The 26,407-nt window shown below is 41.0% G+C and overlaps 2 protein-coding genes across 3 annotated transcripts; one reads left to right on the forward strand and one right to left on the reverse strand.

Moving 5' to 3' along the window:
* The first annotated feature begins 241 nt into the window (after positions 1-241).
* LOC306884112 (calcineurin subunit B type 1-like) lies at positions 242-22,261 on the forward strand. Of its 2 annotated transcripts, XM_079439798.1 has the most exons (6): positions 242-419; positions 8,174-8,213; positions 18,102-18,278; positions 19,455-19,514; positions 19,593-19,777; positions 20,694-22,261. In XM_079439798.1, the coding sequence occupies exons 1-6, from the start codon at positions 417-419 to the stop codon at positions 20,739-20,741; spliced, it is 513 nt and encodes a 170-aa protein (XP_079295924.1). In that variant the 5' UTR covers positions 242-416; the 3' UTR covers positions 20,742-22,261. The 2 variants fall into 2 exon arrangements, with proteins under 2 accessions (XP_079295924.1, XP_079295923.1); XM_079439797.1 differs by lacking the exons at positions 242-419; positions 8,174-8,213 and adding an exon at positions 17,715-17,909.
* Positions 22,255-26,407, reverse strand: LOC306884111 (RNA-binding protein PNO1-like). Its single transcript, XM_079439796.1, has 7 exons — positions 26,130-26,407; positions 24,663-24,812; positions 24,496-24,579; positions 23,646-23,706; positions 23,458-23,575; positions 22,593-22,663; positions 22,255-22,510 (listed from the first exon to the last, which is right to left on the reverse strand). Exons 1-7 carry the CDS (start codon positions 26,310-26,312, stop codon positions 22,443-22,445), a joined length of 735 nt encoding a protein of 244 aa, XP_079295922.1. The 5' UTR covers positions 26,313-26,407; the 3' UTR covers positions 22,255-22,442.

Consider the following 26,407-nt stretch of genomic DNA (forward strand, 5'->3'; position numbering starts at 1 on the left):
ATAGAATGTTTTAATTTTAGACGCAATAATAATACATATATTGATGGGAAGGACATGGAAATGAATGACAGCTCGTGTGGGTTTGAGTGAGGGTGAAGGGAGGGGGGTGGAGCCAAGGTTTCCCGTATGTAGTGTGTGGAAGGACCGCCCATCAGCGCTTCTACGCCCCGCCCCTATCGCGCCTCGTCCAATAGCAGCGAGCCTCCTCCCCCTCCCCGCCCTGCGGCTCTTCCTCGCGTCGCTGCTGCAGTGAAACCCACGGAAACGGACGGAAAATAGGTTACGCTTCTGCCCTGTCCAAACCAGCCTTTTCTTCACAAAACAACAAGACCAGGAGCAGAATTTCCCTCTTATTTTTGTGCTCTCATTTACTGCTGTTCATTTCCGAGGGGGAATTCCGTCGCACAGGCAGCAACATGGTAAGGAACACAACGCATTAGCCGCACTGTAAACAAATACCAAATATCATAGTTTCAAATGCATCCTGCAAACCCTGGGCGATGAATTCAGCGTTTGGCTAAGGTGTCAGAACACGACTGAGCGTCTGCCAGGTGGAGTATCTATTCTTAGTCTATTTGATGCAAAGTGGCTGCAAAATGAAGCACTGAATGAGCCTGCTGCCTCTGTGATGCTGTTGGCATTAAAGTTAAAGCCAGAGCTATTAAGTGTGACATTAGTCAGCTATTACAAGAACACATTTCTATTATTGTATCAACAACCGTTTGAGAAATAAGAAGAGAACTGGATGCCTGAAGGTTGCTTGTTTCATTTCACCTAAAATCCATTTTTATAGTTATTTTTGAATTATGCACTTATCCATAAAATATAGCCTGCTTTACTACAACTCTACATCCAGCCCTATTAATAATTAGGATTATAAAAACAGTGGTACAGTGCTGGTAATGGTAATGCGATGATATTGAATGATTACAGTATTCGTGTGGTATTTACATGGTACTTAAAAAAAACATGGATACTATAGAGATCCACAGTATTGTCCAGATGTGCCATCATCACCAATGATGTAAATGTGACCCTGGAGCACAAAGTCTTAAGTTTTACAACTTTAAAGGAGATTTTCTCAATATTTAGATTTTTTTGCACCCTCAGATTCCAGATTTTCAAATAGTTGTATCTCAGCCAAATATTGTCCGATCATAACAAACCATACATCAATGGAAATATTATTTCCATTGATGTATGTAATCGAAAAATTGACACTTAAGACTGGTTTTGTGCTCCAGGGTCACAAATGTCTGTTACACTAGAAATTCAGTAGTGACTTCAGTCATACTCCAGAAACTCATTACAGTTGGTTGTTAATGTGATGGCTTACTGATTACGAGATTACAGTGTTAACCAACAAGAAGATGCCATGCTAGAAGCCTCACCTATAATAGCCTGCCTTAGAAAGCAGCAAGCTTCAAGCTGATTGTTTTCATTAGAGTTAACTGGAACAAAAACTAGGTCTGCCCTGCCACGTTCTGTTCCAGGTCCTTAGGGCTTCGGCGTTTTAACAAAACTGTGCGCCGCAGTCGATGTCTTTTTCTGGAAGAGTCTTGTGACAGACTGACAGCGGTCAGGAGGGTGTCGTGTCAATCTCGAGGTCAAACACAGCCCTGAAACGCTGAGCTCGTGTTGTGACGTGTCAGAAGCAAACTGAATATCAGTCTTTATGAAGACTGACGTAGTGCTGCTTATTCAGTGCCTTACTACCTTTAATTCTTTCATTACTGTATTATAAATATTGCGTCGGTGGTCCTATAGAAGAACTGGAAGCGGTTTATATCAGCAGTTATATGTGCAGGCTGTGGCTCTGACAGAATTCAGTATTTTTGATTTTATTTTCTCAATAGGCTTCTGGCCAACATTAACTACTGACACCTGAACAAACCTAGTTAACCTAATGTTAATATAAGATAAGCGTTGCTCGTTAACTTAATTCAATATGCTGTCAAAAGTCGTTTGAAATGACAGCGCAGTTTACCATAGTAAAGTTTGTTACTGCCATGTCGACGGGTAAATGTTACTAACGTTAGCTAAACTGGTGTGCAAAAATCTGACACAAACGTACATATATTGTTGCTTGCTGGTCTTTTATCGGCGCGACTCGATAACAAAAACAACACTGAACCCATTATATATAACATTACTATCTACAGTGGATGCGGACAGTGAAGTGATGGCCGGTATATTTCTGACGTACAGATGTACTCCAAGCGCTCGCACTGTTTCTGACATGAAGGACAAATGGATTTTCCAATCATTACAAGCGATGAAACACATCCTGTAGTCAGTCTCAAGCCTGCAGCATTATAGACGAGGTGCAGGGCAAACTGTGTCAATCCAAATGTAAGAAATTAGGAAAATAAAACAACCTCAATAGTATGACGCCAAAGAGACCGTTACAGCAAATACGGTAAGTCTCTATGTGGGGTTTGACGTCATAGAAAATTCCCATGATGCAAAGGGTATTACAGTTATTTACTGTAAAGGGAATTTGCAGTATTATACTGGGTGATATACAGTAAATAACTGCAGAAATTACAGAAATGTCTAACAGTGTAGGATAATTTTGCCAGAAAAAGTTTTAGAATTTTTATCCTATATTAATGTAAAAAATCTTGTGTAATATAACTTGTTTTTATTGTATTTGTTATACTGTATTTTTTAATAGTTTTTGCCATGAAAATAGCCTAAGATGCTGACATGGCATTAAATAGATCTATATTAGTACTACGGGGGTGATATTGCAGCTGGAGAGCTGCTACAGCCCTGGGCAAACGTCTTCTCCAGTAATGGCTCTTTATGGCCTTTCCTTACAGAATAATGTCATGCAGAGCTCTTGATATGTTCATTAGGATCTTCATTGAGTCGAGTAAACCTTTGCAAGGCACTCTGCATATATATGAGATATACTCTGAGATACAATTCACTTTTTTTTTCTTCCCATTCTTTTTTTCTGTTTTAATTTTTTTGTATTTCCATTTTATTTATTATTTAAAAAATTTTGTATTCAGAAACATGTTCAATTAATTGAAATCATGAAACTTATATGATTTAACAATGGTTTATTAAAAGATTAACACATTTTTTAGTCCCTATGAAATCAGTTGTATCTTTTCCCCCAGATTCAGTTTTGTCTTTCTCAAATTCTTTTTCAGTTTTAATTTAATGGTTTCGTTTAGGGATGCACGATATTATCGGACTGATATCGAAATCGGCCGATAATGACTTTAAATGTAAATATCGGCATCGGCCTGACATGCAAAATTATGCCGATATGTCTTGCCGATAAGGGGAAGGGGTTAACTCGCATGTGCTCAGGGTGTGCTAGCGATTAGATCACGTCAGCAATGTGGCTCATTCTTGAAGCAAAGTTTTGTCTGAATGATGAATAGATTGACTGTTTTGGATCGCTGCATTTAATGTGTGAAGGCATGTACAGAATGACGCGTTCGGTGTGGGATAGAGTAAACAGTTATAGCACAAGCAGGGGCAGCATTGACAGCCTCCCCCAGGTCCTAATGCCCGTTCGGTAAGTAGTTTTAATAGTAGGGGCGCTGTTGGCCTACTTCTAATTAAATTAAAAGTAAAATAGCCTACACAAATAACATTTAGACTGTGTTTCTGATTAAATAAAGCAGTAATTGATGTAATAAAATAAGTATGTTTTGATTTAATGGTCAGAAGCTATAGCTTACATGAAAAAAAAATCACAAACATGACACTTGTAAATTAAATAATTTTATATATACTGATTTATTCATTAATGTGTAACGTTTTATTTTTTAAACAAATCATGAGCTCTAAAAGATTTTCAGAATTTATACAACTCTTTTGTTTTAGACCATCTACAAATGTTAAATCTTAAAATAAAATATTAGGGTTAACACTGCATCTTTCTGGGGGAAAAAATGCAGCGATTGATATAGTTGATTTATATTTATTTTCAAAGCTTCAATGTACTGTTAAAAAACCTTTATTTTTTATTTAATTCTAATAAATAAGTTCTTGTTAAAAACTAACCAAAATGAATAATATTTTGCTTATAATTTCTGCACAGGAGAGACTTGGTGTTGTTTCCAAACAAAAGGAAATATATCGGTATCGGCATCGATATCGGCCAAAATGAGTTGAAAAATATCGGCATATCGAATATCGGCAGAATTCCAATATCGTGCATCCCTAGTTTCGTTAAATTTTAATAACCAAAAAGCATATTGAATTCATAAATCTTTAAACATTTATTTCTAAATTCATTCATTCACTTGCGTATAACAGTAGAGACCAATGCTTTTTTCCTGAAATTCTGTGTTTTAATATTTCTGGATTTATGATTTCGCTTTTAAATTTATTAATTAAAAATGGTTTAGTGAAATAAAAGCAAAACCTGTAACAATTTATTTTATGAATGTTTTGAAATGCAATTATATAAAAATTGACCTTTTCTTGCCAACTTCATCGAATGTTTTTTTTGCGCTTTACATTCAAACACTAGTCCATAATCACAATATGATTAATCCGTGTCATTCTGTACAGTAACTTCTATTACTATGACTGGATTCTAATAATTCTGATGTTTCTCCATCATGCAAATCATAAGATTTACTTCAGGCACTAAAGAGTTATTATTAGCATGCCTGAGGGGTCAAGGCTTTCACTGGACTGGGTCATATGAGGTCTGTACATACTGCAGTGTATTCTGTGGAGAGCCGCCCACCTAGACAGGAAGAGCCACCTGTCTGACATGTAAAGTTAGCATTGTTCCTGCGTGGTGTTGAGATCGATAGGAATGCTAGCGCCTGGCTTTCTGCGGGTATCACACACTCAAGCAGAGGCCTGATCTCAGGCGGTGTACAGCTGTTTGTGGGCATAGTGAAGGAGAATGAAGAACCATCATATCAGTTCTCTCCCCTTTAATAGTCATGCTTGCAGTTTTACCTTTAGCAGAAAATAATAATCTTTAGTTTTAGGGCTGATATTAATAAGTTTTTACTACCATCCAGACAGGCGGTGTTATGTGGATATCAGAATATATTCTTACATAGAGAAGAGTCTATTTTTAATATATTCCTATATTAGGATAGAGTCTAATGCAAACCTTATAAAGCTAGGAGAATCTCACAGAAACTGTGTCTATTCAAGAATTTGTGAATTATCAGGAATGGATTGCAATGCTGTTGGTACAGTTTGAGGTGTGTGTGTGTTATATGTGTCTAACCCCACCGGCTCCATCACAAACCACTTCTTTGGCCTCAAACCGTATATTAAATGTAATTGGCATGAGCAAAATGGACATCAAAGATAGACATAGTTATGATTATGGCCAGCATGAAACATTTGTCAATCTCTCTATTTATTTTACACTGTTATGGAAGACGTTTCAGCGAGTTTAGTTGTATAAATGTATGTTTGCTTTGCAGGGAGCAGGGTGTGCGTTCACTGTGCACTGCATGTTTCGTGCGGTCTAATTGACTCTGAATGGCGAATGCATTATTTATGAACTGCGCAGTGTTTGCCTCTTAGGTCTTCCAGACAATGTTCAGCCCACTAAAGAGTTCATTTACATCTCAGAAGAGCCCGCTAATGATTCAGGATTTCATTTAAAACGCCATCTTTTCCTGTCTGTTCGCTCTTTTTTTGAGCCGCAAGGCTTCATTTTCTCTTATCTACTCACGGATAGTAAGGTCTACTGTGAATAATCATTGCTGTAATTCATGTTTATTTTAGACTCGGGCGATCTGATATTAACCCAGTCCCGCTCTTCAAAAACACTTCAGATGCCATTTTACTGCGGCTCTGCATTTGCATATACTGCATCTGCTTTTCACAGTCGGTTTCGTAGCTTTGTGATGCTTCATCTCTTGAGGATGCAAGACAAAACCACAAAGAGTCCTGCAGAATCATTGTAGAAAAATTATGAATTTGAATTAAGCCTGGAAGTTTTATCTCCAGATCAAATCTCACCCCAAAACAATATTTTAAATAAGAAAAGTAATTAGATTTACAATTTTAACAAGTTGCCAAAAATGATCTCTCTTTGCAATTCCTGTCATTCACAGGAACAATTAACATTGTACAGTTAAAATGAAAAAACAAATAACATCATGATTCAATTTTATGCACTCAAACAAATGAAATAAATGTGCATGGATGAATCATTCATGGTAAGACCAATAGCATGCATTAATTTGACCTGTTTGTATATATATTCGCTAATTAAAATAGATCCAAAAGGAGCCAAAGCATGAAGCTTTGTGTGTCACACCGACTGGGACAGAGATGTTTGGAGTGCAGCAGATTCCCCTCCTGATCTTTCCATCCTCTGGAAGCAGGACTTTCTGTGTCCTGAGCATTTCATGATGATGTGCTTTGAGAAACAAGGCCTTAAAGGTCACCCTCAGGCCATCCAAGATGTAGATGAGTTCGCTGCTTCATCAGAATTGGAGAAACATCACATCAACATCCACTCACGTATTTGATAAGAGCTGTTTTGTCTTGTAAACAGTGCTTGATCTGTGCAGATTTCTCTCCTGATTCAGACCAGAACACTTATTCACTGAAGAAAACAGTATGGACAGAGGACTGGACAACATCTTAAACGGGTCATATGATGCGGTTTCAAGTTTTCCTTTCTCTTTGGAATGTTACAAGCTGTTTGTGGATAGATAAGATCCCTGAAGTTGTAAAGACTAAAGTCTCAAACCCAAAGAGATATTCTTTATAAAGTTAAGACTCGTCCACGCCTCTAAAACGCCTCATTCAAACACACCCCCACGTCTACATCACGGTGTGGGGAGATTTTCATAACACCGCCCAAATGTTCACGCAAACAGAGAGGGTGTGTTTTTATTCTGGCTGTAGTGTTGTTGCTGCCGCCGGCACCATGTCCTGGAGACGCTGTGTTTCGCTGTGAAAGCGAGAGTACTTTGTTTGGGCTTCCAAAAGAGGACACAACTAGAAATCAGTGGTGAAGTTATAACACTGTTCCAGAACAGTTCAACCCAAATATTAGAGTGTGTGCAGCACATTTTACGGAGCACTATTTCCTGACTTTACATTGGTTAGTTCAGTAGCATCAAAAATCCAAACAGTTTTTCAAACTGGATGTAAATAATATACAGAAAGCGAGCAGAGAGCAATCTCATCACTGAACGCTTCTCCCCTCAAATCTTTGTATCTAAATTTGTTTCGTGTTTTCCACTCGGGGTCTCCCGCGACAGATGTGTTTCTCTGTGGGCTTCAGCTCTCGCTGCTGATCACATGATCCGTTCGCAACAGTCAAAACACACAAAGAATCTAATACTACCTGTATATGGAGTTCATGCATCACCGAGAGTGAATAAGCGCTCATCTGTCCCTCACTGCTGTGACAGATACAGGATATGGGCCTTTGAACCCTTGAACTGAACGGGGCTTTATAAATAATAAATCAAAGCAGATGGAGATACAGAGAGTGGAGCCATTCAGTATTTTATCTTCTAGAACAGAGCGGCAGCAGCATTTGGTTTGTATCAGTATTGCTTTAAAAGACGTCAGTATGTAGAATTATTATTATTTTTTTTATTTTATTTTTTTAAGTTTCAAAATAATCTAAATCCAAACAAGTTGGCAAGGCATCATTGGTAGTCTGTTTTATATATATATATATATGTATGTATGTATGTATGTATGTATATATGAAAATTAATTCCATTATAGATTTTTGTTACATCACCAAAAAATATTTTTAGATTTATTCATTCATTTATTAATTTACTTACTCTTAGATTGACATATATAAAGACATTAGACCGCAATGCAATTTTAAAATGCCTCAGATACTAAATGTAATTTAGATTTATTCATGAAGTGTTCACAATACAGATCGTTTCAAAGCAGCTTTACAGAAGTCCAGTGTTTCTACATTACAAATGAGTGATCTGTTATCTGAGGTGACTGTGACATTAAAGCAATGCTTGCATGATGTGATCGTGATCATTTCAATGTAAGGTACATTTGGTGGTGGTTTTGTATGTTGACTCAGAATTGGCATCGTCTCTTCACAGGTGTCGTGGTCATCTGAAATCTTCCTAATGGTTTACTGACTTTGAATGTCTCCAGAATTACAGTGTTTTTGATGCATAGCACATTTAAGAAAAGTTCATGAAATCTGCATCTTCTTTTGTAGGGAAATGAGGCAAGTTATCCCCTGGAAATGTGCACACATTGTAAGTATCATTACATTTCTAGCTATTTTGCATACAAAACTTTAATTTGCTAAAATGCTGATCAAACCTAGATGGTGACTGAAGCGTGATCACTCATATGTGCTAGTCGTCAAACAGATATGAATAGATGAAGTAAAGCTTGTCTCCAGAGATGCCAAGGCTTACTTTTAACTCTGAAACTTTTTAATTAGTTTTGCTTCCCTCAAATGTTGAACGCATGCAAAACTGAGCGAGAGATCAGAAGCGTCTGCGGAGAGCCAGGGAGTCTGACATGCTCCAGAGTTAGTCAGTATTTGTCAAATCTATCCATTGTGTGCCATATTAATGATAACTCATGCAAATGACACGCAGTGTTTGGTCACCAGATCTCTGACAGAGAACGACACTAGGAGCCGTAGCTGGGAATCAGCGGCTCTGTGCACATGAGCTCCAGTGCAGCTGTTAATGAGCTGTGAGGATCTGGCACCCGCTCTCAGTCTTACCTCACTTTACCACATCGTGTGAAGAGCTCTGCTAGGATTAGGGTAGCTTGGGTAACTGCACACACAGGTTAGTATGCAAAATACGTACGCTCTTCCGTGTACGAAAACGGAATACGGATAAAAACTGAAAAACGCACGCAAAAATTTCGGACTCAGTGTGCAATGACCTTTAGCCTGCATTTTAAAATCTTTATTTGAATGTGGCAAATTGACATTTTTGTTTTTAAACCTTTATTTGAAAATGCCAACATAATATCGCACTCTACAATATCCAATCACTGTGTGCATTAATATGCATGCTGACATCATCCATAGCAACAAGGTAAACCCCGCCCCCTTGCTCTGAGCTTAAGACTTCTCTCTGTTCCTTAGTCTCAGCAGCTTTGTTAATAGGTTTCAAGAGAAAACTTTTACTGCTATTTAGGAGAACTCTTAGTGGTAAGATTAAGGCCTGGTTTCACAGACAGGGCTTGGGTTAAGCCAGGATTGGGCAATAGTTCAATTAGGACAAAAACAATAGGACATGTTTTTATAAACATGCCTTAGAAAAAAACAATAGTGGTGTGCATCTTCAGACAAAACAAAGGCACTCATATATTTTAAGATCAGTCAGTGCAAGTTTCTTTAATTTCAGCTCAGACTTGCATTTTAGTCTAGGACTAGGCCTAAACCTAGGGGAAAATGTTTTGGTGAATACGGGCCCTGGTGTTTGGTGCTGTGCATTTTATCACATTTTTTTTTACCATGGGCAAAATCATTTGATTCATACATAAAGAAACCAAGAGAACTAGAAGAAAGTCTGCTGTAGTACACTTGGTGTTCACAAAAATGCACCGTCTTCAAGTAATCTCTTGAACTCTTTATGATCGTGTGATAGATTAGAGATCATTTTTGAGAGCTTGCTCATGCAAATGACCTACTTACGGGAGCGTACGTGGAGTAATGTGTGCCATACTAGCATGTGGCAGAGGCCGTAAGCATCTCAAGCTCAAAATAAACCCGGCCTGTGTGCTGGAGTCCCGTGTTGCTGGGGGTTACCCTCAGGGTGCTTTTGGGGGCTTCTTATGAGCTCACGCCTAAAAATAAGAGCTCTTCAGGTCTTGCCCAGCGGCCATTAATAGGGTGATGTCAGGCTTTGGCCGTCGACGAGGAGAGTAACGCTGATGGATCTGCGCAGCACATTTCAGCGCTCAGATTTATTTATACGTCCATCCAGCTGCAGTCTGCGCATGATGACACTCGAGTATGAAATATCACCTTTGGGCAATACTTCTAATACTCACCAGAAGCTTAGTTAATTTAGTTGTTTGTCATTTTATTTATTCATTTTAAGGAACAAACTAATCATCTGGATAAAAAATGAAAAATGTCATTATTCACAAACATTGATGAGACCATATTTTCTAGTACCATTATACAAGGCTATTAAAAAGAAAAGAAAAAGTATGAATACTATTGCTACTTGTGGGTGCTTGATTTAATTAATTTGGTGGATGAATGAGTTTTATTGACTTCTGTCCTGTAAGATAATTGCGACTATTTATCTCTCGATTCTGACTCTTTTTTATTTATTTTTTTTCTCACAGTTGTATGATATAAAGTCACAGTTCTGAGAAAAAAAAATTAAATCAGAATTGCGAAATATAAACTCGCAATTGTAAGAAAATAGTCTCTTTTTCCCTCAGAATCAGACTTTATAACTCGCAATTGTAAGTTTATATCTTACAATTCTGAGAACAAATGGCAGAACTTTCGAGATACAAACTCGCAAATGTGAGGAAAATGTCAGAATCGCAATTCCCGCAATTACCGGTTTATATCACGCAATTCTGACTTTATAACTCGCAATTGCAAACAAATAAAAAAATCAGAATTGCAAGATGTAAACTCGCAATTACTTTTTTTTTTTATTCAGTGGCGGAAACAAGCTTCTATAGTCTTGCGTTCCCTGATGAAGACAGTTGTGTTAGTTTGTAATATTGTTTTGTGTCAGTGCCTTGGTTTTTATTTATTTTTTATTTTTTTTTAACTCATCATTTTTGCATTCAGTATGTATGTACAGCAGAATATGCTCTCTCACATCACTTGCTCAGGGAAGATCAGTGTACTAATGGCTCGATAGTTTGACCTCCTGCGATTGTCACGCGTTTAACAGAGTCCTCACGATTGCCTCAGCGGTTGTAACTGCGTTAATTACAATTGAGCTAATGCTGGTGATTCATCATCGCCACTGGTCTGAGCGCAGAGTTAATGGATGTGCATGCATTAGTGTTATTAGTGGTGCAGGTGAACAGATATCATGGTCTTCATGATCCACACACCCGTCGTTGCCTGGCAACACAAGTCTTTAAACTAGAATAACTCCTTTAAACAGGCGAGATCATCCCACAACTGATATTAACGTCCATAATTCCTCCTGAAATAACAGCAAACAAATTAAAAAGGCCTTGTGCACAAAACTTGGATGTACCTGGCGTTTCTACACTATCACTCCAAAGTTTGGGGACAGCAAGTTTTTGTATGGTTTTGAAAGACGTCTTGCTCAAAAAGGCATTTGATCAAAAATACAGTAAAAAAAACAGCAATATTGTAAAATATTATTGCAATTTAAAACAGCTGTTTTCTACGTGAATATCTGTTAAACTGTAATTTATTTCTGTGATGCGCAGCTGTATTTTCAGCATCATTACTCCAGTCTTCAGTGTCACGTGATCTTCAGAAATCATTATAATATACTGATTTACTGATCAACAAACATTTCTGATTATTATCAATGTTGAAAACAGTTGTGCTGCACAATTTGTTTGTGGAAACCGTGATACATTTTATTTTGTTATTTTTCACGGTTCTTTGATGAATATAAAATTCAATGAACAGCTTTTTGTTATTATTATTAAACCTTGTGCTGTTGCTTATAATCAATTTAATGGGTTCGTGCTGAATTAAACTATTTTTAAATGGTAGTATATTACAGCTTCCACAAAAATACTGATAATAATCAGAAATGTCTTTTGAGCAGCAAATCACCAATTGTTTCTGAAGGAGTATTTGAAAATTCTGCTTTAATCACAGCAATAAATGACATTTTACAAATATATTCACATAGAAAACACCTGTTTTAAATTGTAATATTATTTACAGTATTTTTGATTAAATAAATGCAGTAGGGGCCTGATACTGCCTTCCAGTACTCGTATACTGTAAAGAAAAAAAAAGTTGAGCCAACTTAAAATTTTAAGGCAACCAGCTTCAGCAGATTTGAGTTTTTGCAACTTGTTGTTTTAAGTTTATGCAACAATAAGTTGAGAGAACTCAAAAATCTGCTGAAGCTGGTTGCCTTGAAATTTTAAGTTGGCTCAACTTTTTTTTTTTTTTAACAGTGTACTCATTAAAATATCACTGAAAAGTTTGTTGTTTGGTCGGATATGTTAAAAGCAAGTCAGTAAAACAATGCAGAAGTTATATAAGTTACTTGTTGGTAAGAAGAGAGAAATAGCTGTTCGGTCACTTAGCACACACATCATTTGGATTACAACTAAAATGTAAACAAAACAAACAAACAGGGTCATTCACTGTAAACATTTATTTCAAATGTCAAACATACACAACTTTATTTAAAGCGAAAGTGAAGCTAGCAGTCTGTATGTGTCTCTCATTCTGCACAAATACAAATGTGTGTGTGCATTGCGCATGTTTTGCTTGTCATTAATTGCATTGAGTGACTTTGAAATAATTTAGTATGCAATATTGTAACAGCGATGAACGTCTCTGTTACGTACGTAACCCTCGTTCCCTGATGGAGGGAATGGAGACGTTATGTCGTGACGACATTAAGGGATTCACTTGGGAGCCCCGACTGCCTCTGATAAGAGAAAACGCCAATGAAATTTGGCTAGTGGATTTTGCATACCTGAGCCACTCCCCGTGCATACGGGTATAAAGTGCATAGAGTGCATCCACTCATCAGGTTTTCCGCTGAGGAGCCGAGAACGTGTCCCTGGGAACGAGTTATGTCGTGACGACATAAGGGGTCTATGGAAAGCGCCACAACCTGAACCCCATCACGACCATATGGCATGCAGATGTTGACAAGCTTTGCATGCAATGCGAAGGTCGCAACCTTCCCGTCGCCCCAGCGCAAATTCGCTAACCTTGGCGCCCGCAGGGACCACTGAGTACATTGCTGCTGGAGATAGCCAAGCCGCTGTTCCTTTCCCCAGAAATCGGAAGGGATTTCGACCTTCTATGAAAGACTGCTTCAGGTCTTTCCTGTTTGTTGTTACAGCCCGGCAGTAACGACGGGGAAGCGAGCCTTCCGGAGAAGGGCGCTACGGAGGCCACACCCTGCCCGAAGGGAGGTAACGTGTGGAGACACTGGTATGGACTGGCCCAAGCCTGGGGCAGTGCTACATACGCCTGGACCCTGGGGCAGATCCTACCTAGGAGAAGGGAGGAGGGCTGCCAGCAGGGTCTGACAGAGATCTGTCAAAGGGAAGACACGGGTTTACCGTGAGGGAAACCATACCATGGATGAATACACGTGTGGGATCACTCGAAGGGAATCAGGCCACACGGGCACCTAGCCGAGTACAGGGGCTGACCGGAGACCCGGGCAAGCTAACACCGGTACTGGGCCTGGCGTCAGACTGCTCCGCCCAGTTTGACTGCCGGGGGTGCTGGAGGTTCACGTGCGCCAACACATAGGAGGAGGCAACACTCCGTGTGGAGTGAGCCCTCACCCCGAGGGGGCACGGCTCGCCTTGGGATTGGTACGCCAAGGCGATGGCATCCACTATCCAGTGGGCCAACCTCTGCTTGGAGACAGCCTTCCCTTTCTGCTGACCTCCGTGGCAGACAAAGAGCTGCTCAGAGCTTCTGAAGCTCCGGGTGCGGTCCACGTATATGCGCAGCGCTCTTATGGGACACAGCAACGCCAAGGCTGGGTCTGCCTCCTCCGAGGGCAGTGCTTGCAGGTTCACCACCTGATCACGGAAGGGCGTGGTGGGAACCTTAGGCACGTATCCGGGCCGGGGTCTCAGGACAACGTGAGAGTAGGCCGGCCCAAACACAAGGCACTCTTCGCTTACCGAAAATGCTTGGAGGTCCCCGACCCTCTTGATGGAAGTGAGCGCGGTCAGGAGCGCTGTCTTAGCCGACAGGAATTTCAGCTCGACTGAGTCCAGCGGCTCAAAGGGACCCCTCTGAAGTCCAGCCAGGACGATAGAGAGGTCCCAGGAGGGCATCAGGGGTGACCTAGGGGGATTCAACCTCCTGGCACCCCTCAGGAACCTCACGATGAGATCGTGCTTTCCCAGGGACCGGCCGTCCACTGCATCGTGATGGGCCGCAATAGCAGCCACGTACACTTTCAAGGTGGAGGGCGACAGCCTGCGCTCCAACCTCTCTTGCAGGAAAGAAAGCACTACTCCAACCGTGCATCTTTGGGGGTCCTCTCGACGAGAAGAACACCAGTCCGCAAACAGACTCCACTTCAGTGCATAGGCTTGCCTAGTTGAAGGGGCCCTAGCTTGAGTGATGGTGTCCACCACAGCCTGTGGCAGGCCACTCAAGTCTGCCGCGTCCCATCCAGGAGCCACACATGGAGGTTCCACAGATCTGGACGCGGGTGCCATATGGTGCCGAGTCCCTGAGAAAGAAGATCCTTCCTCAGAGGGATGCGCCAGGGAGGGGCTGTCGCGAGGAGGGTGAGTTCCGGAAACCAGGTCCGGGTGGGCCAATATGGCGCAACCAACAAGACCTGCTCCTCGTCCTCCCTGACCTTGCACAGTGTCTGTGCGATCAGGCTCACTGGGGGAAACGCATACTTGCGCAGAGCCCGAGGCCAGCTGTGTGCTAGTGCGTCCGTGCCGAGGGGGGCCTCGGCCAGGGAGAAATACAGCTGGCAGTGGGAGGACTCGCGGGAAGCAAACAGGTCTACCTGGGCTTCCCCGAATCGACTCCAAGTCAGCCGGATCGTCTCGGGATGGAGTCGCCATTCTCCGGGGAACGTGAGCTGTCGTGAGAGCGCGTCGGCTGCACGATTGAGCTCCCCCGGAATGTGGACGGCGCGCAGCGATTTGAGCTGTGACTGACTCCAGAGGAGGAGATGGCAGGCGAGCTGTGACATGCGGCGTGATCGTAGACCTCCCTGCCGGTTGATGTACGAAACAGCCGCAGTGTTGTCCGTGCGGACCAACACGTGCTGGCCTAGGAGCAGTGGCCGGAACTGCTTTAAGGCCAGATGCACTGCCAACAGCTCTAGGCAGTTGATGTGCCAAAGCAGTCGAGGCCCCGTCCAGAGCCCCGAAGCTGCCTGCCCGTTGCATGTAGCGCCCCAGCCCATGCTGGAGGCATCTGTTGTGACAACAACATGCCGGGACACTTGTCCTAAGGGCACCCCGGCCCGTAGGAAGGCAAGGTCCGACCAGGGGCTGAAAGAGCGGCGACACGATTGCGTGATGGTCACACGACGTGTCCCGCGGCGCCATGCCCATCTCGGGACCCGTGAGTGTAACCAGTGCTGAAGTGGTCTCATATGAAGCAACCCGAGCGGCGTGACTGCGGCTACGGATGCCATATGCCCCAGGAGCTGCTGAAACCGTTTCAGCGGAACCACTGTCCTGCCTCTGAAGGAACTCAGGCAGTTCAGCACTGATTGGGCACGCTCGTCCGAGAGACGTGCCGTCATACTCACGGAGTCTAACTCCACACCGAGAAAAGAGATTCTCTGCACAGGGGAGAGCTTGCTCTTTTCCCAGTTGACCCGAAGCCCCAACTGGCTGAGGTGCCGGAGCACCAGGTCCCTGTGACCTCACAACTGTTCTCGCGACCGGGCCAAGATGAGCCAATCGTCGAGATAGTTGAGGATCCTGACGCCCACTTCCCGTAACGGGGCAAGGGCGCCCTCCGCCACCTTCGTGAAGGCATGGGGAGACAGGGAGAGCCCGAAGGGGAGGACCCTGTAATGCCATGCCCGCCCCTCGAACGCAAACCGTAGGAACGGCCTGTGTCGAGGGAAAATCGAGACATGAAAGTAAGTGTCCTTCAGGTCGATCGCTGCAAACCAATCCGCGGACTGAACGCATTTGATGATGCGCTTCTGCATCAACATCTTGAACGGGAGCTTGTGTAGGGCCCGATTCAAGACTCGCAGGTCTAGGATTGGCCGGAGGCCACCGCCTTTCTTGGGCACGATGAAGTAGGGGCTGTAAAACCCCTGCCTCATCTCGGCTGGAGGGACCGCTCGATTGCACCCTTTGCCAGAAGGACAGCAATCTCCTCGCGCAGGACAGGTGCATCTCGGACTGCCACCGAAGTCCCGAAGATGCCACTGAACCTGGGCGGCCGCCTGGCGAACTGAATCGCATAGCCGAGTCGAACTGTGCGAATGAGCCAGCGAGACGGGCTGGGTAGCGCAAGCCACGCCCCCAGATACTGTGCAAGTGGCACCAAAGGCCCAATCGACGTGCCCGCAGTGGTGCAGCGAGGGGGAGTAAGGTTGGATGGAACAGAAGGCAGTGCGTTCTGACTCATCCCCACAAAACTCCCTAAGTCCCTGGGGGGACTGGCTAGAGGTGCGCGGGGAGGCATCGCGTCCCCAGACCGCACTCTCTTGGCCACTGGCAATATGGGTCTCGGGTGAGAGTGAGGAGGCAGTGCGTCGCACACTGTCAGCCCGCAGACCTGGGAACCCGGAGGAAAGGGAAATTGCTCTTTCTTTGACAATGTGGGTACCACTGGCCCTTGAGCCAGAAACAGAAACAAAAGAAAACACAAGATTCTCCACCCGGCCCTCCTCCGGGGGAAGGAGCGACGCTAGCCTCGTCGTCTCCTGGGAAAGAGCAAATTCCTCCATCTCCGGGTTGTGCGCGTCAGGGCCGCCTTGTCGTCTTCCTGGAGGACTTGGCGGCCGGCTGCTGCAGGGACACCGCTGTCTGCACCGTGACGCCACCCAGGAACAAATTCTTGAGGCAGAAGGCTTTGTGGAGATCGCTTAGACTTCTCATCCACTCGGCTCTGAAGCAAAAAATCTGATGAGTGGATGCACCTGTCGCCCTTTCATACCCGTATGCACGGGGAGTGGCTCAGGTATGCAAAATCCACTAGCCAAATTACATTGGCGTTTTCTCTTATCAGAGGCAGTCGGGGCTCCCAAGTGAATCCCCTAATGTCGTCACGACATAACTCGTAGTGACCGACAGATAGGGAACATATTTTCTGAAACATAAGTCACTTTTTTATCACCTGGAACATGCTGCGACTTATATTTCAGAAAATGTTCATTGCAATATTTATGTATAAAGAGTGGTTCCCTGCATTATGAGGTTTTGTGATGTGCTATTAAATTAAAGATGAAATACTATAGAGCAATAAAATGAACAGTAGAAGTAACAAAAGCTTGTACAGTACATTTTAATGGGAATAGCCTAATTAAAGTGCCCCTGTTATGGGTAATGAAAGGTTCATATTTTAGTTTTGGGAGTCCCCAACAACAGGTTGCATGCAAGGTCAAAAAGCACTTTCATTCTCTTATAATATGCATTTATTTTGCTCAACGACTCCCAAACTATTTATTTTTCCAAACCCCTTTGCGTGACTCTAATCTGCGGTTGATTTAATTAAAAGCAGTGTTTATGAGCTTTTAACGCGCTAAAAGCGGCACCTAGTGGCAAAGAATGAATTTGCATTTTCATTCAGACCAAGGCGAAAATAAAGTTTCCCCAGGTTTAGGTGCCCAATATTTAAAAAAAATACAAATGCAATGAAAATACAAGTATTGGTACTCGGTATCGACAAATGATAAAAAATAAAAGTATGTGTATCGGCCTTGTTCTGAAAAAAGCGGTGTCAGTTTCAACCCCTTAAATGCAGTCTTGGTGACTTATTTTAAAAGCAATAATAATCTCAGTTATTCCAAACTTTTGACCGGCAGTGTATGAAAATACAGATGTGTTTGTGCCAGTAATGTTTTAGAGTTTGCAGTGGTGTGAAGAGCTCTAGCTTCGGCTGAACTGCTCAGAGTTGTGGAGGCCGACCGAAGGGTCATGTGACTCAATCTGAAAGGGCTTACAGTAAGTTTGATATTCAAGGCTTAGCAGTGGTGATAGGCAGCGAGGTGGGATCCGCATGGCTCGTCGGTACAGTGCGATGGGCAAACCTCTGTGTGTAGTGACCCGTGTGAGGCCAGCCGCAGCCAAGGATCCCGTCACGGGATGTGAGTGTGTCTCGCTTCATTCATCTGCCAGCGTTTGATGGTCTTTGTTGTGTTGTTTGGCTGATGAGCAGATAGAGGCTGGGTTGGGTGGATCTGCTGCTCAGTCAGACGGGTGAGTGTTTGTGTGCAGGAGTGTTTGCTAATTTCTGTGTTTATTGTGTGTGTCTGGCGTTTTCTCTCGGTCCACGCCAGTCGATGCTGATGAGATTAAAAGGCTGGGAAAGAGGTTTAAGAAACTCGACCTAGATAACTCAGGATCCCTCAGCGTGGATGAGTTCATGTCCTTGCCTGAGTTACAGCAGAACCCCCTGGTGCAGAGAGTCATCGAGATATTCGACACGGACGGCAACGGAGAGGTGGATTTCAAAGGTGAGGCATGCCAGAAATCATTTGACTATGATTGATGATTTTCTCAATATTTAGATTTTTTTGCTCCCTCAGATTCCAGATTTTCAAATAGTTGTATCTCAGCCAAATATTGTCCGATCCTAACAAACCATACATCAATGGAAAGATTATTTATTCAGCTTCAGATGATGTATAAATCTCAATGACTGGTTTTGTGGTCCAAGGTCACATATAAAGGTATCAGGCCAAAGCCATCATGGAGTCCAACATTGTTTACTGCAAAGAAGATCACCCACATGGGAACTTAGCAGACAAAGCGGCATACTGAGACATGGACTCAAAACTGTTATTTGCAACATCAACGCTCAATTCAGTCGTGAAAAACGGTTTGGAAGACACCTTTGGGCCTTTCACATCCTCAAAATGTCTGTTCGGCAGTGGTGAATGGCGGATGCTGTTTTGCATACATAACAAACTCTGCGTAACAAGTACCTTCTTCAGGATAAATCAGTTCACAAGAAGATGATTATCTGGGCCGTATAAACCTCAAACTCTGGCACCATTAGGGAAAATCTGAAACCGTCTGACCATTTGCAATTGAGGAGCTTAAAGACTGAAATATTGCAAGTTCACCTTCAACTTGTTCCTCCGATATTTTCCTCTTTTTGTCTATCTATAGTCGATCTGCTAATACCCATGCTGTGCACTCGAATCGTGCGCTTGTTCTCTCTCTCCATCATTATTAGACACGCCCCCTTACTGCCGATCGGCTACAAGTGTGTTTTAGGACTCGCTCTGATGCTGTGGTCAAAAGCGCCTTGTAATGCATCGTACAATCTCATGAATAATTGTAACCACAGTTAATACATTATAGCACTTACTGATTCATTATTACACTATGCATTTTAAATTTGCTTAGAATCATTTACAACAAGATATAATGTATTACAACACACATTATGATTATAATGCATTATAGCCTTTAATAACCCTTTATAATGCATTATACATAAGAGTTTTAAGTAGTGTTACTGAACATTATATTTCAGCTAGTTGTCATTTTATATCATTTGAATTGAGGTTAACTAGAACTAAAACTGAAATAAAAAAATAGCAATATCGTCAACTTGGCATGACTAAACTGTAATAAACTCATGTGTGTGATGTGGTTACAATGGGTTGTTTGTGTGTGTGTAGAGTTCATCGAGGGCGTCTCTCAGTTCAGTGTGAAGGGTGATAAGGAGCAGAAACTGCGCTGTGAGTACAACACTTCTCTGATCTCACACCAGACAACATCTGACTCTTGCTCATCATTTGCTGTTTTCCTGGGTCCAGTCGCTTTTAGGATCTATGACATGGACAAGGACGGCTACATTTCCAACGGAGAGCTGTTCCAGGTGCTGAAGATGATGGTGGGCAACAACCTGAAGGACACTCAGCTGCAGCAGATAGTGGACAAGACCATCATCAACGCAGACAAGGACGGCGATGGGAGAATATCTTTCGAGGAATTCTGTGCTGTAAGACCATTTAAACTAAACACCAGACATGTATCTATATTTGAACAGATTTTTTAATAACTTTATTATATTTACATTTAGTCATTTAGCGCACTTTTATCCAAAAGAGCAATGATATGCAAGTGCTATAACAAGTCTAAGTTAGAAAAAGAATAGAGCAAGCTATTGTTAGAGGCCTCTTTTGCTTTTGTTAATTGTATAATAAATAAGAAAACAACTAGATAGAACACAAAAAGAATAGAGAAGCTAGTGTTTTTTTAAGAAAACAAGTCTAAAAGGGACAATTTTATTTTTAAATAATAGAATTAAAATAGAGAGTGATAGAGAGTTTGATAATCAAATATTTAGAGGACTTTAAATTATAGATGCACTATAGAGGTAGTTCATGCACTCCCCATGGGAAAAAAATAAATATATATACCTATACATATATATTTGCACTAATTTGTAAAAGTTTAGACGCATTAAAAGGATCAAAGTGCCAGTAAAGACATTTATAATGTTAAAAAAGATTTATATTTCAAATAAATGCTGTTCTTTTGCACTTTCTATTCCTCAGAGAATCCTGAAAAATAAAATGCATCAGTGTCCACAAACACATTGTGCAGCACAACTGTTTTCAACATTGATAATAATATCTAATAAGATTAGAATGATTTCTGCAGGATCGTGTGATCAAAGCTGTATTTCAGCATCATTACTCCAGTCAATTATATTCACATAGAAAACAGCTATTTTAAATTGTAATTATATTTCACAATATTACAGTTTTACTGATAGAGAAGAGACTTTTTTCAAACAAAATATCTATTATATTATAATATAACTTTTTTTTTTCTTTTGGGGGGGGGTTCAGTCTGTTTTATTCTATGTAGATATTTCCACAGGTTAATGTCTTTGTTGTCTCGTTCTTCAGGTCGTCGGAGGTCTTGATATACACAAGAAGATGGTGGTGGATGTGTGAGCGAGTCCATGTCCAGCAGATCCGCTTTCCTCTCCATCTCTGACGACCTGCTCAAGATATCCAGCAAATGCTCTCTGTGTGTTTCAATGGAAGTATTTAAGCCACTTTTGTCAAATAGAAGCCTTGTGTGTAAGTGTTACCGAACTCCAGTCTGCTCGATAAGCTGGTGTGTAGCACTTTATGGGCTTATGGACACTGAAAGAGCATCTCAGTTCAAGAGGAAAGAGCATTGGCTTGTCCATATTTATTTAGTTTTTTTTTAATGCTTCTTTTTTTTTATATTTATTTGGTTTTGTCTTTTTTAAGATATTAAGTATATGTAGGTATGACGTGCCAACAGAACATACAGTACAAAGCGCTCGCCACCATCCCGTTCGACCGCATGACGTAAAGATGAAACGTTGGCTTCCTTCTGTTACACTTTGTGATATTACACTATTTATATCATTCTAGCATTTAACCATGTTTAATAACCGTTTTGTATCAATCGTGATATAACGTTTATATTGTTAGGTCTGAAGCGTTGAGACAGTCCATTAGAAATTTACCAAGACAAAAATACTTCACTAACACCAATATCTCCGTCTAAATGACAGTCGCAGATGGAACGGCACACGGCGATCACAAAATCAAAATTAGGACGCTAAAGTCAATGTCTCGTCTGTAAGATGCTGATGGAGCTCAGAACTTCACTCTTTTATCAACTAATGTTGCTCGATGAGTTAAACGAACATTTAACAACCAAAGCTTTCACTTTTGAAACCCTAACAAACCTGTATTTGTTCAGACGTTTTGCTCGTGCCATCTTTCTTTCAGTGGAAAGACCCTTGGCTTTGATAGTTCATCCGAAGCATTTTGTGAGCGCCGTGTGTCAATCATCTCTAATACATGGATTATATTCACATCCATCTTTTATAACGGCAGCAGGAGATCTGTGTGCTTTGATAAACGTATATATGACATCCACAGCCAATCAATACGCAAACGCTTGTAAAACGGAGTGTAATCAAGACTAGAGCTTCAAATCAAAAACTCTTGAATGTTTACATGCATGACAGGAGCAGCGTCACCAAATTCATCTCCGATCTCAGCATATCGATATTATACATACTGTACGAGGCTTCTGCTGTGCTTGCTTTGACTGGTTCCTTTCTGCATGGTTACTTTCATCTATTCCAATGGTTTACACTTAAGCTGTGATCGTATATCCGATATCAGAAGCACCATGAAATGCATTACATAACTTGCCAAATTAGATTCAAACACACCTATATTATTTTCAGATTCAGCTCACATCATTTGCCCGTTTGTTTTGTAAATACAGTTTTATCAAGTTGCTCGCGCTTTAAGAAAATGGGTTTGTCTGCAGCTTTTGGTGAATGAAAGCGTGTCTCGTACTTATGAAGACACGTGAAGCTCGTCAGTTATGGGATGTCTATTCTGCATGCTGCATCAAATCAACTATTATGGGATATATGGACTACTTGATACCGTATGAAACAATAAACATGTAAAACTTGACTTATTGGATCCACACGCGTCTGATTTCCATTCATGAAGTGTTTATTATCTGAAGACCCCTTGCTGGAGGAGTCACATCCGTCACCGTATCATTCATACACAATATTCAGGCCAATATGGCACTAATAATGTAACTGGTTATTTCTGCATCAGTCCATGAGCTGTGAGTTTCTTCACGTGTTAAAACCTCTCAGCTGAGCGGCTCGCCACCGCCCGAATGTTGCCATACACCTTTGATGGAGGACTTCCTGTAAAAAGCAGAAATATTTCCTCTTATTTTGATTATGTCTTAATTCAGATGCATACATTAGAAGTTTCATATTCACTTACCGAGAATGAGGTTGCATATTGCTGTCCGTGCCATTTTGATATTCTGGAAAGATCCCAAAATATGAACCTTCCTGGATAGAAAACAACAAATCAAAATTAAAATCAACTGTGCATTCAGTCATGAAGTGCACAAAGTTGTGGTCACTATATATCAAAAAACATAACTTATGGCTTTGCGTTTCTGTTGCATTTATATACGTGACCCTGGACCATAAAACCAGTCATAAGGGTCAATTTTTCGAAATCGTGATTTATACATCATCTGAAAATCATCTGAATAAATAATCTTTCCATTGATGTATGGTTTGGACAATATTTGTCTGAGATACAACTATTTGAAAATCTGGAATCTGAGGGTGTAAAAAAATCTAAATATTGTGAAAATCTCCTTTAAAGTTGTTCAAATGAAGTTCTTAGCAATGGATATTACTAATCAAAAATTAAGTTTTGATATATTTACAGTAGGACATTTACAAAATATCTTCATGGAACATGATCTTTACTTAATATCCTAATAATTTTTGGCATAAAAGAAAAATGTATAATTGTGACCCATACAGTGTATTTTAGGCTACTGCTACAAATATACCTCAGCGACTTAAGACTGGTTTTGTGCTCCAGGGTCACATTTTTAATATAAACAAATTGAAACATAATGAAACCTGTAAATTTTTGGCCAAATAAATAGTGCATTAAAATATTGCAAAATATGTCAAACCTTTAAATAAACAAGTACATTGTGAATATTCACCATTTCCCCAGCCCCAATCAAATACTCTGACATTTTACATTTCTAGTGGGAATACATCAAAAAGAGATTCAACAGTTTTCCGCTCAAGCGGTTCTGTATGTGAAGTGCACTCACGAGTCTGCGAGCACGATCCTGGTCTTCGTCACGTTCTCGATGGTGAACTTGGTTTTTCCTCCTTTCCCTGCTATCCTGCCGATGGCTCTGGATAAGTGATCTCCTTTCAGAGGTTTAACTGCAAACACAGAACAATCAGCGACTGGACACAACTCTCTCTCGTGAGGTGACTGAGGTTAAAGACTCACCGTCTGTGACATCAAACGTTTCCAGAAACAGCTCGTCTAATCTGATCAGAGCAAGAGCATCCTGTGCAGTGACATACAACACTCGTTACATTACTGCACACTCTATGAATAATAAGACAATAATAGTAAACTACTGAAAGAAAGGGCTGGGTAATATAACAAAAAAATATTTTTTTTTTTTCAGTTTTCTGATGACAGTCGATGTATCTTTGCATTTATGCACACTAATTTGTAAAAGTTTGGGATTACTTTTATTCAAAGACATTAAAATGATCAAAAGTGGCATTATAGACATATTTAATGTTCCAAAAGATTTCTATTTCAAATAAATTCTGATCTTTTGAACTTTCAGTTAATCAAAGAATCCTGAAAAATAAAATGCATCACTGTTTCCACAATAATATTGGGCAGTTTTCAACATTGATAATAATCAGAAATGTTTGTTGAGCAGTAAATCAGCACATTATTATGATTTCTGAAGATCATGTGACACTGAAGACTGGAGTAATGATGCTGAAAATACAGCTGCGCATCACAGAAATACATTTTAACAGATATTCACTTAGAAAAGAGCTATTTAATTTTTCACAGTATTTCTGTTTTTACAGTCTTTACTCGCCCTGTTGAGCAGAAGAGGCTTTTGAATGGTTATGTATTTGCACTGAAATGACTTAAAGAATGTATTTTTACCAACCAGAGGAATCAATGTCTAACACTGTAAGGCATTTATGAGATCTGTCAGAATCCTTTCATACCGCAAGCATTTCAAATCCATGTTTTTTCTAAATTAACTCTGCTAACTCCGTTTATGACTGCTCTACAGAACAGAAATGATCTCCGTCACACTCACCTCCACCTGAAAGCCTAAAGTAAACGCCTTCACAAAGTCAGCAGCTCTGGTCAGAGCACCGACGTCTGACGTTTCTCTGCACGTCTGCAAAACAATTCATTAGCTGGAAGTGATCAGATGATAATTTCCCACTGATAACACAAGCTATAATAACTGCCAGCTCTTACTTTAATCTCCACGTGTCTGGTTTTGAGGTTGAATCGCACTTGGAGCCGCAGATGTTCTACGATGGGTGTGAAAATCTTCATCCAGTTCTCTTTCAGAGGAGTGTAACGGTGAGGAGGAACAGGCACCTTCCGCATCTCAGCTGCACCGCCCTGAAACAACAACAGCACCGCTTCATCAGACAGGAACGAGAGAGATCAGACCTAACCCTCATCACACATGCTCTCATTCTGACATGGAAGAGATGCATACACATTCATAAAAACAGCCGTTTTCAAAAGAGAATGAAGGGTTTTAAAAATTGTGTTTAAAGAGAGAGAGACATTTAAAATGCATTTTGTTTAAAAACGTTTTCAGAATAATATGCATGTTGTTTTGTTAAAAATAAACATGTAGGTTAATGTGATATTTAGGAATCCTGATGGGTTTAATACTGGTGTTCTTATACATTTCATACAACAATCAGATTTCTCATCTGCATACAGATAGAACTTTTACATTTAGTCATTTAGCAGACGCTTTTATCCAAATGAGGACAATGAAAGCAATCAAAATCAACAAAAGAGCAATGTCTGGTAGCCTAACGCAGGACACATAGCGAGGACTTTATTGATTTTTTTACTCAACTTTACTTTTGTAGCTTTTTCATGTTCACTCATTAATGAGAAGTTGCTGATCAGACAACATTGTTGATGTTCTGACTGTTTTATAAAGCAATGCTTCTCTGAAATCATGTAGTTTTGAATCTGTTATGAGGGTTAAAGGGTGAGTTCTTGACTCCAGAGCCATTGTTTGAGAACCGTAGCAAGTTACATATTCAGATTAGGATACTCTTCCAGTAACACATTATTATTCAATTTAGAAGGAAATATCGGAGTTACTTTTACACATAAGTATCACCAGTTCCTGTGTTTTGATGTATTGAGTGACAGCTCTGGTGTTGGCATGTAGAGAGAAATCAGGAGTGAGTTCAGAGCGTGTGTGAACATGATCTTACTAAACTAAATATGAACAGTATTTACTCATCTCACCTGCGCTAAACAGATTCAGCATTCCTCAAAATGAATTAAAAAATCAAATGCAAACTCAGAACAATAATCAAACTTGCAATAATTAAATAAAACATATCATTTAATCCCCATTTTATTAACCAATGTCTTTGCTAATGGCCTTCAATAATCCAATTCAACCACACCAAGCTAAAATCACACAAGCAAGGCCTGCCCAGATTCAAAAAGTAACGTAACGCATTACGTTCCATAAAACGTAACTAAGTAGCGTAATTAGTTATTTTAGGAAGTAACACGATATTGTAACGCATTACTTTTAAAAGTAACTTTCCCCAACACTGCTTGTGATTGTGAAAGAATCGTTTCTAACACTTCGTTGTAAAGATCCGACTCAAAAAATGATCCATAGATCTGTGTGAAGATATTTCTCGGTGCTGTTCCCATTGTTTAGTATCGTACCGTGAGCTGGTCTCCTGATAAGGCCGGGAACTGCGGTCTCTTGGCCGCTAGCGTCTCCGTCTCCATCGCGTCCCGCTTGCGTTTATGACTCCTCTTTGATTTGACTTTCTCAAATGTGTCTGTGTTTCCGTCGCAGTCTATAGAAGCGCTCGCCTCCTCCGGCGTGTTTGACACCGACTCCATCGCGAAACGGGGCTTTAAATGCTACAGTCGAGCAGAGATGTTTACCACGAACATGTGGCTTCGGCCATGTTACAGAGAGGACCTTATTGCTGCCC

Source organism: Barbus barbus, assembly GCF_936440315.1.
Source record: "Barbus barbus genome assembly, chromosome: 18".
Taxonomy (NCBI): domain Eukaryota; kingdom Metazoa; phylum Chordata; class Actinopteri; order Cypriniformes; family Cyprinidae; genus Barbus; species Barbus barbus.